We start from the raw sequence: 14104 nt of genomic DNA, 5'->3' as shown, positions 1-14104 counted from the left end.
TTCTCACCTTACCCTTCCTTTCCTTTCCCTCCTGTACCTCTTTACTCTCCTGTGTGTCCCCTCTCCCCCTCGGGTGCCCCCAGAGCTCCCCATTCGTACTCTCAGTCTGCCAAACCCACCCCCACCTGAGTGGGGGTCCTGAAGTTTCTGACCAGGTTCCTTTTCCCAAGAGGAGGAACCCCAGCTGCCTGCATTTTGATGAGGATTGGAAAGAAGACCCAACTTTGGGGTTCAGAGGGAGGCGGAGGGGGCAGCTGTGGCACACAGGAGGTACCATGCACGACCCTTGCAGAGACTAGGCCTACTTTGCCATCCCTTCACGTTGTCCGGGGCAGTTTCTCCATCTCTTGGCTTCAACAGCAGCCTAAACGTACCAGCGCCTCCCAGAGCTACTCCTCATCTCTGAACTTTAGAGCCATAAATTTAAATGCCCACTGGCCACCCGACTGTCCCTTGGCTGTTTCACATGCTTCCCGAAGCCAGTGTGTCTAAGACCAGAGTCCCATCCCACATGCAGGCCAGGTCTCCTCCAGCAGACCCTCCATGGGGCCCCTTACCCAACCCCCAGGGCCTGGGGCCAAACAGAGAATCCCTCCCAACCCTCCTCTGTCCCTCACCCCAGTTCATCATCACCGATTTCACTTGTCTCTGTCTCCTTCCCCATTGAGTTGCCTTGGTTGACTTCTCTTTCTTTTTTTAAAAATAGGATTTATTTGTGTTTTTGTTTTTTTGTTTTTTTAGAGCTGTTTTAGATTCACAGCAGAACCAAAAAGAAAGTATTAAGGTTTCCCACATCTCCCAGCCCCACACATGCAGCCTCACTCATTATCACCATCCCCACCAGAGGGGTGCCCATGAACCGACACTGACACGTCATCATCACCCACAGTCCGTGGTTGACATGAGGGCTCACTCCTGGTGGTGTCCATTCTGTGGGTTTGGACAAACGGTAATGACAAGGGTCCATCACTGTAGTCTCATACAGAGTTTCGCTGCCCCCCAAATTCTCTGTACCTCACCTGTTCATCCCTCCCACCCCCCACCCCATGGCAAACACTGCTGTTTTTACCATCTCCAGAGTTTTGTCCTTTCCAGAATCTCCTGTAGTTGGAATCACACAATACGTAGTGTTTTCAGATCAGCTTCCTTCACTTAGTCACATGCATTTAAGCTTCTTCTATGTCCTTTCGTGATTTGAGAGCCCACTTTTTAGTGCTCAATAATATTCCATTGTCTGAATGTACTATAGTTTACTTATGCAACTACTGAAGGACATCTTTGCTTCTAATTTCTGGCAATGATGAATAAAGCAGCTGTAAACATCCCTGTGCAGGTTTTTGTGTAAACGTAAATTTTTAACTCCTTTGGGTAAATACTAAGTAGGGTGATTTCTGGATCATATGCCAAGAGTTTTGATAAGAAACTGCCAAACTGTCTTCCAAAGTGACTATACCTTTTCACATTCCCACCAGAAACGAACGAGAGTTCTTGTTGCTCCACGTCCCCAGCAGCGTCTGGTGCTGTCAATGTTCTGGACTTTGGTCATTCTGATAGGTTGTGTGGTGTTTTAATTTGCATTTTCCTGATGCCATATGATGTGGGGCCTCTTCTGTGCTCATTTGCCATCTGCGTATCTTCTTCAGTGAGGTGCCTGTTCAGATCTTCTGCCCATCTTTTTAAAAAATTATCTTATTTATTTATTCATGAGAGACAGAGAGAGAGAGAGGCAGAGACACAGGCAGAGGGAGAAGCAGGCTCCATGCAGGGAGCCCGATGCGGGACTCAATGCCAGAATTCTGGGATCACGTCTGAGCCAAAGGCAGATGCTCAACCACTGAGCTCCCAGGCGTCCCTCCCGCCCATCTTTTAATCAGATTGTCTGTTTTGTGACTCTTGAAAGTTAAAAGTTTTTTGTACACTTCAGATAGCTGTCCTCTATCAGATGTGTCTTTTGCAGGCATTCCCTCCCAGTCTGTGGCTTGTCCTCTTATTCTTTTGACAGTGTCTTTCACACAGCAGAGGTTTGTAATGTTAATGAGTCCAGCTCATCCATTTTTTCCCTCCTGGGCCATGCCTTTGGTGCTGTACCTACTTTTACGGGGACCACACCAACAGTCTCCTGACTGCTGGCTCCTCCAGGTCCTTCATCTCCACCCCACCCCCCTGCCCTGCGCTTTGAGGATCTCTGTGAACTCCACTAACACAGGCCTTTCATGTCCTCAGATGGTTTCACTTGCTGCTACCTTTGCCCAGCCACCTCAGGCCCATCCTGTGAAATTCAGCTCATGAATTTCCTTAGGGGCATCTTCCCTGAGGTCCTTGTCCAGCTGGGCATCCCTCCTAGCCCCTGGCTTCTACTTCCTCCCACGGGTCACAATTGTAAGATTCAGCTTCCTGCTAAGATGTAAGGTCCTTAAGGGCAGGTGTAATTTCTTTATTGATCCACTGTTTATCTCTGCCTCGGACTGTGTTTTGATCATGGCACTAATGATTATTTTTTAAAAAGATTTTATTTTTAAGTAATCTCTATACCCAATGTGGGACTTGAACTCACAATCTCAAGAGTCACAGGCTCCACTGACTAAGCCAGTCAGGCACCCTAGTAATGCTTATTTAATAGCAAATACATCGACAGTGGTATGTGCCAGAAACCCTCCAAAGCAGGTTGCATATTTGACTTAACTCTGCAATAACTCTGTGAGTCAGTATTCGATTACTTCTAGCTCATAGACAAGGTATCTGAAGTATAGTTTGCCCAAGATCGCAGGGCGAGTAAGTGAAAGAGCTGGGGTTCAAACCCAGAAAATCTGGCTCCTGAGCTGGTGTTCTTTGTTGCTTCTCAAGTTCATTATACCTTTGCTGGAAAAATGACTGTATCAGAAAGAGAGACAGAGACAGAGATGATGAGGAAATAGTACAAGAGAGCAGGTGGCTCAAGATCAGAGTGAATGAAAGAGGCGTTTGCCTCTGAAAAGCTCCTTAAGGTCGTTGATTGACTGATGGGATGGCTTCTGGAACAGGGACGCTAGCCTGCCCCAGCCCCTCCTCCCTTCTGGGATGAGCAGCACGAGCACGAGGCAGATAATTGATGAGACAGAGCCCGAGTCTTCTGTGAGGGGTGCGTGTGTTGGGAGGGTGCCACGGGGCGCGTTAGGCCTGAGCCTCAGAAAATGACTGCGGAGATGTTTGGGACGGCAATTAAAGACATTCCGTCAGTCATTCCCAGCAGCTCTGGCTCAGCCACAGCCTTTTAAGGGGAAGACACTGGAGCATCCAGGGGGCCCTGAGGTCACGGCCCCACTCCTGTGTCTGACCCAGTTCGGGTCACATCAGGGGTCTCCATTGCAGCGGGTCCTCCTCCCCTTCCCAGTCACCCTGTGCCAGGAGATTTTGCTCTCCAGTTGTGTCATGTATAAAAGTGATTTTCCCAGGCAGTGAAAATATAATTGAGCAGCCTTGGGGAATGTTCTGCTCCTCCCTGGGGAACACCTGGATGTCATGCCCTCAATCGACAAGGCTGGTTCCTTGAGCTAACTCGTTCATTCTGTGAGTCAAGGCATTCCTGTTGTTCCTGCTCTTTGAAGGAGAAAGGTGGCACTTTTTACACGGGGAACAGAGACTTGGTGGGCCTCTGGAAAGGCAAGCCCACTTTGACCTAGCTAAGGGGCGTGGGGCAGGTGCTGGCTCCCAGAGAAGCTGGTGTGAAGGCCGAAGCCCCAGCAGAGATTGCGTCCACTGTAGAGGCTGCCAAGCTCCTAGAAAGCCAGAACCAAGATGGTGGCCCGGGGCCTTCAAGGAGATGGTGGACCTCCCTGAACGAGACTAGATTCCTGCCTCCTGGAAACATGAGGAAGGTGTGGCCAGGCAAGTACAGGACAGCCTAAAATGCTGGCAAGGAATCTGGAGGCTGGATAGAAATGAGCCTTTCTTACTCAGGAGGCTAGAGTAACTCCTGAGGTCCAGGGCAATAGAAGAGCAGATGACAGGCATACTCAAGTATGCTCCCAGGACTCGCCCCTTGAGAAGACATAAGGGAAGAGTCCTGGAAGGGTCAGAGCTTCCCCAGACCCAGAAAGTTGGGGTCCCTGAGCTTCTCTGGCTAACACCCACCTCCGAGAGGGTTGAAGCAAATACATGGAAGTAGGGATTTGGGAAGCTTGAGCGGTGCCATCCCGCCTCACCCTTTCTCTGGCTGGGGAGATGTCATATCATTGTGTTGGACATTCCTGAGGGATTGCCCTTAATTTCTTACAAAAATCCCCCTTTAGCTTTCCAACTAGGGCCCGGCAGAATGGCTCCCGCAAAGAAGGGTGGCGAGAAGAAGAAGGGCCGTTCTGCCATCAACGAGGTAGTGACCAGAGAATACACCATCAACATTCACAAACGTATCCATGGAGTGGGTTTCAAGAAGCGTGCCCCTCGGGCACTCAAAGAGATCCGGAAATTTGCCATGAAGGAGATGGGAACTCCAGATGTGCGCATTGACACCAGGCTCAACAAAGCTGTCTGGGCCAAAGGAATAAGGAATGTTCCATATTGTATCCGTGTGCGGTTGTCCAGAAAACGTAACGAGGATGAAGATTCACCAAACAAGCTCTACACGCTGGTTACCTACGTACCTGTCACCACCTTCAAAAATCTACAGACTGTTAATGTGGATGAGAACTAATCGCTGATTGTCAAATAAAGGTATAAAACTGCAAAAAAAAAAAAAAAACAAAAAAAAAAAACAAAAATCCCCCTTTATTATTTTTATTTTATTTTTAAGTAATCACTACACCTAATGTGGGGCTCAAACTCACAACCCCAAGATCAAGGCGTCCCACAAAAGTCTATTTTTAAAACTTTCCCTTATTATGTTAAGAGGAAGAAACCCAGGTGCCTGGTTGGCTCAGTTGGTGGAGGTAGAGCATGCAACTCTTTTTTTTTTTAAGATTTTATTTATTTATTCATGAGAGACACAGAGAGAGAGAGGCAGAGACACAGGCATAGGAAGAAGCAGGCTCCCTGTGGGGAGCCCGATGCAGGACTGGATCCCAGGACCCCAGGATCACGCCCTGGGCCGAAGGCAGATGCTCAACCGCTGAGCCACCCAGACGTCCCTAGAGATGACTTTTAAAAAAAGTTAAAAAGAAAGGGAAGAAACCCTTTTTATACCTTTAGATTCATTTATGTGAAGCTCAAGAACTGGCAAAATCAATCTATGGCAAGAAAAATTAGAATAGTGGTAGCCTCTGCTGGGAACTTCCTGGTGTGATGGGAATGTTCTATGTCTTTTTTTTTTTTTAATTTTTTATTTGTGGAATGTTCTATGTCTTGATTTAGGTGTTTGTTACATGGTGTATACAGTTGTCTATGTACTGAACTGTAGACTCAGGATGTCAAATAAATACACAAAATAACCCTATCTCACTGTTTTTAGGGAAGAGATTTTCCCACTCTTCTAGACTGTAGATAGGTGGCTGGCTCGGCCCCCTGGGAAGTCGTCGAGTGTAGCAGAAAGCACACTGGCTTGCAGTCAGTCTCTGGTTCTAATTCTATTCTCTCACTACCATTGTGACCTTGAATAAGCTGCTCTCTGATTTCCTAATCTTTAAAATGAGCTGGGAGGGGCGCCTGGGTGGCTCAGTTAAGCATCTGCCTTTAGCTCAGGTCATGATCTCAGGGTCCTGGGACTGAGCCCCCCCCCCACACACACACCGTGACAGGCTTCCTGCTCAGAGTGGAGTCTGCTTCTCCCTCTCCTTCCCCCTCCCTCATCCCTCCCCTCCCTCCTCCTCCCCTGCTCATACATGCACATGCACATGTGCTCTCTGTCTCTCAAATAAATAAAATCTTTAAAGAAAAGTAAAATGAGCTGGAAAATTGTTATAAGTAATAAGCTATACAGCAAATTGCCTGGCATGGAGATGGTACCCAGACATCACCTCCTACAAGAAGCCTTCCCTGCCTTCTCCAGCCTGTGTCAGATATATATTCCTCATTTCCACATAACCAGCCTCAGTGTGTGTGTAGTTCGAATCTGTGTCTCAACAACAGTGCCCAGGGATCCCTGGGTGGCGCAGTGGTTTAGCGCCTGCCTTTGGCCCAGGGCGCGATCCTGGAGACCCGGGATCGAATCCCACGTCGGGCTTCCGGTGCATGGAGCCTGCTTCTCCCTCTGCCTGTGTCTCTGCCTCTCTCTCTCTGTGTGTGACTATCATAAATAAATAAAAATTAAAAAAAAAAAACAGTGCCCATCTCTGACAGTCACAGACCTCTGTGGTTGCTTATTAAATAGTCACACAGCAAATATGGAATCTACAAATACCAAGAGTCACCTTTATTGTAATATATTTTTAAAGATTTTATTTGTTTATATGGCAGAGACAGAGATTGTGACCAAGAGTGCATGAGGCATAGGGAGAAGCAGACACTCCACTGAGCAGGGAGCCTGATGTGGGGCCCGATCCCAGGACCCGAGCTGAAGGCAGACACTTAACTGACTGAGCCACCCGGGTGCCCCTACTGTAATATTTTTATCTTTCTGGTCCCCACCCCTCCCCCAAGCCTCTCAGATCTTGAGGGCAAGTGCTGGGTGTTGCTCAGCTTTTTATCTCCTCTGCTATAACAAGTGCTCAATACATGTTTGACCAGTGAGTGAGCAAATAACATATAAATTAGTACAAACGTGAGTCATTGAATTGATGCATGGAAGAATGCACGCACTCGTGAATGCATGAATAAATGAATGAGTCCAGCAGGGCATAAGTGAGGTGAATGGTGAATCAGAGAAAGAGGAGAAAGCTGAACGAAGGAAGAAATGAAGGCTGTTTGAGGGACAGATCTGAGGGCTCAGCCATTGGAACTCTCCAAATACAACTATTCCAGAGACTTCCCTCCCCTTCCTTCCATCCACCATCCACCACTGCTTTGTGGACATAGCTGAGCTGAGGGACTGTGAGGCAGGGCAAGCCTCCAGGAGGCAGGGAGCGAAGTCCATGGCTCCCCCCTGGGACGCCGTGTCCCCAGCAGATCACCCCTGTCTTGTCGGCAGCAGCACAGAGCGGCTGTCAGGAGTTTGCATTATTTATCTGCTCCGTAACATTTACTGGGATGTGGTGTTTAATAACTGTCACTCCAATATATCTTTTCTTAATCCCTTCAGATCTGCTGCTGTAGCAATTTTAAATATTTATAAACACTCTTCTTGTATTCGGTGGTTGGGTTGCAATTTTCTTGTAATTAAAGATTTACAAGACACTGCTTGAGATTTACAAAGGATTGGTATAGATCAGAGGGGGAGCAGGGGAGAGATCCAGTCCTGGAATCTGTCCTGGAATCTGATCCAGTCCTGGAATCCAGCAAATCTGGAGTTTGCTCTTCCCCTGGGAAAGGTGGAGGCTCCTTCACTGGCTCCCACTGTCACCTCCTTTCCCCTCTTTTCCCACAGCTCAGCCTTCTAGTAAGCAGACCCTTCAGTGAGATCTAGGCCTCGGTGTGGTCCTGCCTCCCTCTGGAGCCCCCATCACCACATGCCAGCCTGGGGTTGGGTGCTGGGGGGCAGCAGGGAGCTAGGCAGGAAGCGTCCCTGCTGACATGGGGCTTACACTCGAGTGGCAGAGGCAGACAATAAACGTCAACAAATGTTTTTTAAAAGAAGTTTATTTTATTTTATTTTATTCATTATTATTATTATTATTATTATTATTATTATTATTATTTTGAGAGAGAGAGTGAGTGTGCATGAGCTTGCAAGCAGGGAGGGGCAGAGGGAAAAGGAGAGAGAATCCTAAGCAGGCTGGATCTCACGACTCAGAGATCCTGACCTAAGCCAAAATCAAGAGTCGAGCACTTAACTGACTGAGCCACCCAGGCACCCCAGAGATTGACAAATTTTTGAAAAATCATTTTGGATTTTGAAAACTGCTATGGAAGGAGTAAGCAGAGAGAGACTGAGGATGGGAAACCAGTAACTGAGTTCTTTCCCTTGAGCAATAGAGATTGACTCAGCAAAAAGAAATTTCTGGAAGGATAAGGGGAGTTCATAAGGGATCAAAGCAAAGGATGGAAGAGAAAAAGGATGGGGGAAGCATAGGAACCAGGGTTGTTTTGTGGCAGACACCAAAAGACATTCTCTTCAGAGGGTGGCCTTTGGGAAAAATGTCTCCTGACAGTGTTCTTTTTCTGTCACATGCTGCTCAGGAGTCACAGTCCGGAGATGGGGGTGTTCCCTCTTGGGCAGGGGAGAGAGGGACTCCCTGCTCACAGTTTCACCAGGACTGGTTCTGTTGGGGGAGAGGTAGTTACCCAAAACATAGTCTGAGTGATGAAACTCAAAGAAGGGGTCACCGGTGATGGCATGCTGAAACATCAGGTGCACAGTCATTTATTTATTTAAAATTTTTTATTTAAATTCAATTAGTTAACATGTAATGTATTATTGGTTTCAGAGGGAGAGGCCAGTGATTCATCAGTCTTTTATTTTTTTTTTGTTTTTATTTTTTAAAAGATTTTATTTATTTGAGAGAGAGAGAGAGAGAAGGATGGCATGACCTGGGGTAGGAGCAGAGGGAGAGGGAGAAGCAGGGAGCCAGACACGGGCTCCATCCCAGGACCCTGATCATGACCTGAGCCAAAGGCAAACGCCCAACCAACTGAGCCACCCAGGTGCCCTGTCATGAGACTTATATACCACTCAGTGCTCATTACATCACGTGTCCTCCCCGGCGTTCATCCCTTAGTTACCCCATCCCCCCACCTACCTGGCCTCCAGCGACCCTCAGTTTGTTTCCTGTGATTAAGAGTTTCTGGGATCCCTGGGTGGCGCAGCGGTTTGGCGCCTGCCTTTGGCCCAGGGCGCGATCCTGGAGACCCCGGATCAAATCCCACGTCAGGCTCCCGGTGCATGGAGCCTGCTTCTCCCTCTGCCTGTGTCTCTGCCTCTCTCTCTCTCTGTGACTATCATAAATAAATAAAAATTAAAAAAAAAGAGTTTCTTATGGTTTGTCTTGCATTTTTCCTGTTTGTTTTTTATTTTTTGATTTTTTTTTGTCTTGCTCTTTGATTTCATCTTGTTTTATTTTTCCTCCTCTTCCCCTATTTTTGTTTGTTTGTTTGTTTCAGGTGAACCTTTATCTCAGAAGGCTTCCCAGGGGATATCTGAGCTGACATAAAATGATGAGAAGGGGCCGGACCCATGAAGAACCGAGGGGAGGATGAGCTAGAAAGGGCCTATGGTAGGAAGGCGATGGATTTTCAAGGGTCTGGGTGGCTGGTTCCGTCTCCCCTCACAGACTGGGCTTGGGACTGGGCCCATCTCTAGGTCCACACAGGCATACCTGGGCCATATTATAGAGCCAAAATTTTGTTTATTCTAGATGGAATGGAGTGAAAGTCTCAGGCCCAGGAGGCATTCTCTAGCTCCTAAAACAGGGAAACTAGTGAGGGTAGAATCTGGGTCGTGTCAAGTCATGTTTCTGGAGGCCTGTGGGGGACCAGGCATTGTATTCAGTTCTGTAGATTAAGGATGGATAAGATATGTGCACAGTCCTCAGGGTCCTTACACCCTTGTAGGGGAGATGCACACAGATCACAACAGCAGGACAGTGATAGCAGTAAGCCTGGAGAGGTGATTTGAGAGCTTCTTCTTTTCTATACCATGTGTTTAGTGCCATAAATTCTCTGCAAGGACCTCTTTGATTTTTGTTTTTTTCTCTAAGTCTCTCTTTATCAAGTACAAGATGAGAATAATATTAATACCTTATTCACATGAAATTTTTCTGGGGATTAAATGAGATAATATATGTAAAGTGCTTACATATACGTGGCACATAGAAATAAGTGCATGATAAATGTTAGCTATTACGATTAATAATAAAAGTCCTGTGAATACTACTATCCTGACACCAACAATTTTGATATGTTGTATTTTTATTTTCCTTCAATTCAAAGCACTTCCTGATTTCCCTTTGCTTTGGCCCATGAATTGTTTAGAGGGGTGTTACTTAGTTCTCAGATATTTAGGGATTTTCTAGTTAACTGTTTGCATTGATTTCCGATTTATTTCTCTTGTGGTCAGAGAGCATACTTGGTATGACTTCAATCCTTTAAAATTTATTGAGTGTTATTTATTGCCTAGAAGATGATCTTTCTTGATCAAAGTTTCGTGTTTACTTGAAAGAATATGTGCTCCTGGAATTGTTGGGTAGAGTGTTCTGCAGAGGTAACTAGGTCCAGTCAGGTGAGAATGTTGTTCAAATCGTCGATAGCCTTACTCACGTTCTGACTGCTTGTTTTACCAATTATTGAGAGTGGGGGATGGAATTCTCTGATAGTAATTATGAGTTTGTTTTTTCTTGAGGTTCTATCAATTTTCCCCTTGCATTTTGAGACCAATTTCATGACTTTGGAGCTCTGTTATATGGTATATAAATGTTTACAATTGTTTTTTTTTTTTTAATTTTTTTTTTTTTTTTTTATTTACGATAGTCATACAGAGAGAGAGAGAGGCAGAGACACAGGCAGAGGGAGAAGCAGGCCCCATGCACCGGGAGCCCGACGTGGGATTCGATCCCGGATCTCCAGGATCGCGCCCTGGGCCAAAGGCAGGCGCCAGACCGCTGCGCCACCCAGGGATCCCTACAATTGTTATACAATAAAGAAAACTATCTGGCCCAAAAATGTCAATTGGGAGAGTTGAGAAGTCATAATCTAGAGCTACTGAGATAAGACTCTCTGATGTGCCCTCTTCAGTGCCCCACATGTCAGGGCACCATTTCCGGCTTATATGAGTGGTGAGCACTGTTAACCTTAAACCTTAACCCTTTTGGTTTCCTCCCCTTTCCCCCTCCACACAGATTCCTCACATGCACCTGCTGACGAGCACTCAGCTGAGTAATGGAGGGAGATTCTCTTTGTGCATCTCCAGAGTTCAGCCTCTGTGCAACTCTTTCTCTCCAGTTTCTTTCCTGCAAATTCTACTTGCCCTGCACCCTCAGCATTGTCTCCTAACTCCAGGAGACCACCAGATGCCACCTGGGAGTCTCGCCCTCCTGTGGCCTGGACATCCTCTGAAGTTAGGGAGCCTGAACAATCATAGAGATGATCTTATTTATTTCCCATCTCAAAAGGATCACTGTGCTGCATCGCTGGCATGCCATGTCCTGTAGAGGGTTGTTTCATATAGTTTGTCTGGTTTTTGGTTGTTTTAGGGTGGGAGGGTAAGTCCTATCCCTGTTGCTTCATCTTGGCTGGAAGCTGGTCCCCTTGCATTTTGAGACCAATTTTATGATGCTGATGCCACATGTGGCAAACTCAGTAGGAGCATCCCAGTGGAGGTCCTGAGGCATGAGAAGCAAGCATACACTCAGTTTGTCAGGTCACTCTTCTTTTCAGCATTAGTTTTGGCTTTGTCCTGGCCCTGATGGATAAGACCCCTGACCCTTGGATAACACATGAACTTGCAGCCAAAGCTACTCATCATATGGACCAAGCCATAAATTCAGACATGCACAGTAGCACCTCCTCACTGAGCACAAATGATATCAGTAGAACTTGGCCAAGCAGATACCAATGGCTCATGTAAGTTCTAGTAGCAAGTGACTCACACTCTTGAGTGTGCCCACTCTTGTGGCTCTGCCTCCTCTTTCTCAATCTACACCCATAGATTCATGGAAAGTTCACCAAGGAGAGAATGATCAAGATTGCTTTGCAAGACTCTTCATGATATGCTATTATTCACCCAAAGTAAGCCACCTTAGCATTATAGCTCTTCAGAAATGTCCCTGAAATAGAGAAAAGATATCCTCCTGGTGGGAGACTTTGAGTAGTACAACTTGTTGACTACTTTGCTTAGAAGGAAAGATGGCCTGAGGTCAGGTTCTCACTAATTCATGTGCTTTACTAATGGTTTGGCCAGATGGTCAAGAACTTGAAAGGGAGGGATGCCTGGGTGGTTCAGTGGTTGAGCATCTGCCTTTGGCTCAGGGTGTGATCCCGGGGGTCCAGGATGGAGACCTGCATCAGGCTCTCTGCAGGGGGATTGCTCCTCACTCTGCCTGTGTCTCTGTCTCTCTCTCTGTTTCTCATGAAAAAACAAAAAAAGAAAAGAAAATCTTAAAAAAAAAAAAAAAAAAAAGATGGGGCAGCCGGGGTGGCTCAGCGGTTTAGTGCCGCCTTCAGCCCAGGGCGTGATCCTGGAGTCCCGTGATCGAGTCCCACGTCGGGCTCCCTGCATGGAACCTGCTTCTCCCTCTGCCTGTGTGTCTGCCTCTCTCTCTGTTAGAGTTTTCCCTTAGCAACCCCAGGTTTTACTCTGGGCTTTTGAACCGAGTGTCCACGGTGTCAAGTTGAGGGCTTGGCAAAGGCCTAACTACAGAGTCTCACTTAAGACTAACTTACCAGGGGATCCCTGGGTGGCTCAGCAGTTGGGCATCTGCCTTCGGCCCAGGGCGTGATCCTGGAGTCCCGTGATCAAGTCCCACGTCGGGCTCCCTGCATGGAGCCTGCTTCTCCCTCTGCCTGTGTCTCTGCCTCTCTCTCTCTGTGTCTCTCATGAATGAATAAAAATAAATAAAATCTTAAAAAAAAAAAAAAGACTAACTTACCATTGTTAAATGCCCACCATCCCGTAAGCAAAAATCTGCCCTGAGCTCCTGACTTGGTTCAATAACCTATGGGGGCCAGTCCGCTGCTTTAGGCCAGGTTGGTTACCTCAGACCCCATCCATGGAGAGGTTATGATTTGTTCTCCTGAAACAGACAATTTTTCCTAGTAGAATGAGGGTCCTTGCTATCCAGGGTCACTTTTGTCATGATGGGGGTCTGCAGAGCTTTGTTTTCCCAAGGAATAGATTCCTGGAATAGAAGCAGGCTGTGGCAGACAGATTTGGCTGCCATGGGTGGATCATCAAGAGGGTTAAGAGACAGACTGGGGGGGGGGGGGTGGTACATGAGCCAGAGCTGGTTATAGGAATGAATGAAGAGCCAAGTCCTGAAACATTTATGTTTTGCACAGAGTTCAGTGATTGTTGTGGTGTCTGTGTCAGTGTGTGTGTGTGTGTGTGTGTGTGTGTGTGTTGCATGCCAATACCTCATTGTTCTGATTAGCCAGGGAGGGCTTTCAGGCAAGGGATGATTAAAGAGTTCTCAGAGGGAAGGGAAGAGTGAGGTGATCTCTTTATTCAGGGGCTAGCATAGGGTCTATCACTGAGTAGTCTCGTTTGTTGAATGAGAAAAAAAGAACAGGGGGGAAGTGAGTAAATCTGTGTAGCTTCAGCTTAGAAGGGATCTCAGCGATGATCCAGCATCATCCCTAATCGTATGGAGACTGTCTTTGTTGCCCTCCCCCAACTGGTAGCCCTCTCATGTTCTATGTAAGGATTGTTCTAGCTGCAATTTTATCAAGCACTTTCTTACCCTTGGAGGGGAGGGTTAACCTCATCTAAGCCTCAAGACTCGAGGAGGTGATTCTGTGTATGTCCCAGTGAAGAAAGAGTTTCAAGTAACTTCATCAAAGTCAGCAAGTGAGAGAGAGTCAGGAATCGAAGCCAGACGTATCTGACTTGGTGGCTTCCGTTCGCAAACACCCGGCTGTGCTCGTCGGAATATGTACTGTGACAGGGCTCTACGTCCTCGCCGGATACCGCAGGCCCTCGACACAGACACGGATAGAGACGGTAGCTCATGGACCGGGTATATATAACTTAGCCAGCTTCGGCTGTTAGAAAACCCCCTTACGTCAAGTTGAGGCCTACCTCCCTGTAACCCGTGCAGCCTGCTCGGAGTGTCCCCCGAGGACTTCCAAGCGCCACCGTCCGCTCTCTCCCCGCGACGGCTGGCCGGCCCCACGCTGTGGATTCTTTTAGCATATGGTGCTAAGGCCGGGCAAGGTGAGGCCTGCCCAGCACAGAGACTTTCCAGACCATTGCCTCCTGTCTAGACACTGCTCTATTATTAATGCCGCTTCACCCCGCGTCTGCTTTTTTGGCAAGAGAAATTCTTCCACTGCTCTGGCCTGTTTGGCCAATTGACTGTGGAACTTAGCTCAGAGCAGGAAGTAATATGAGAGGGCAGGAACGACAAGCTCCTGGGTCTGGTCTGAGTCACCTGTGATTCTGGTCTCT

General features: G+C 47.2%; 1 protein-coding gene across 1 annotated transcript; it reads left to right on the top strand.

Annotated features, from left to right (window-relative positions):
- Positions 1 to 4273: 4273 nt before the first annotated feature.
- LOC129515301 (60S ribosomal protein L31-like) lies at positions 4274 to 4698 on the top strand. Its single transcript, XM_055334145.1, has one exon. The coding sequence runs from the start codon at positions 4292 to 4294 to the stop codon at positions 4667 to 4669; it is 378 nt and encodes a 125-aa protein (XP_055190120.1). The 5' UTR covers positions 4274 to 4291; the 3' UTR covers positions 4670 to 4698.
- Positions 4699 to 14104: the final 9406 nt, after the last annotated feature.

This window comes from Nyctereutes procyonoides, unplaced genomic scaffold (assembly GCF_905146905.1).
Source record: "Nyctereutes procyonoides isolate TBG_1078 unplaced genomic scaffold, NYPRO_anot_genome, whole genome shotgun sequence".
Taxonomy (NCBI): Eukaryota; Metazoa; Chordata; class Mammalia; order Carnivora; family Canidae; genus Nyctereutes; species Nyctereutes procyonoides.
The sequence above is the reverse complement of the archived record's forward strand: the minus strand, read 5'-3'. Positions and strand labels throughout refer to the sequence as shown.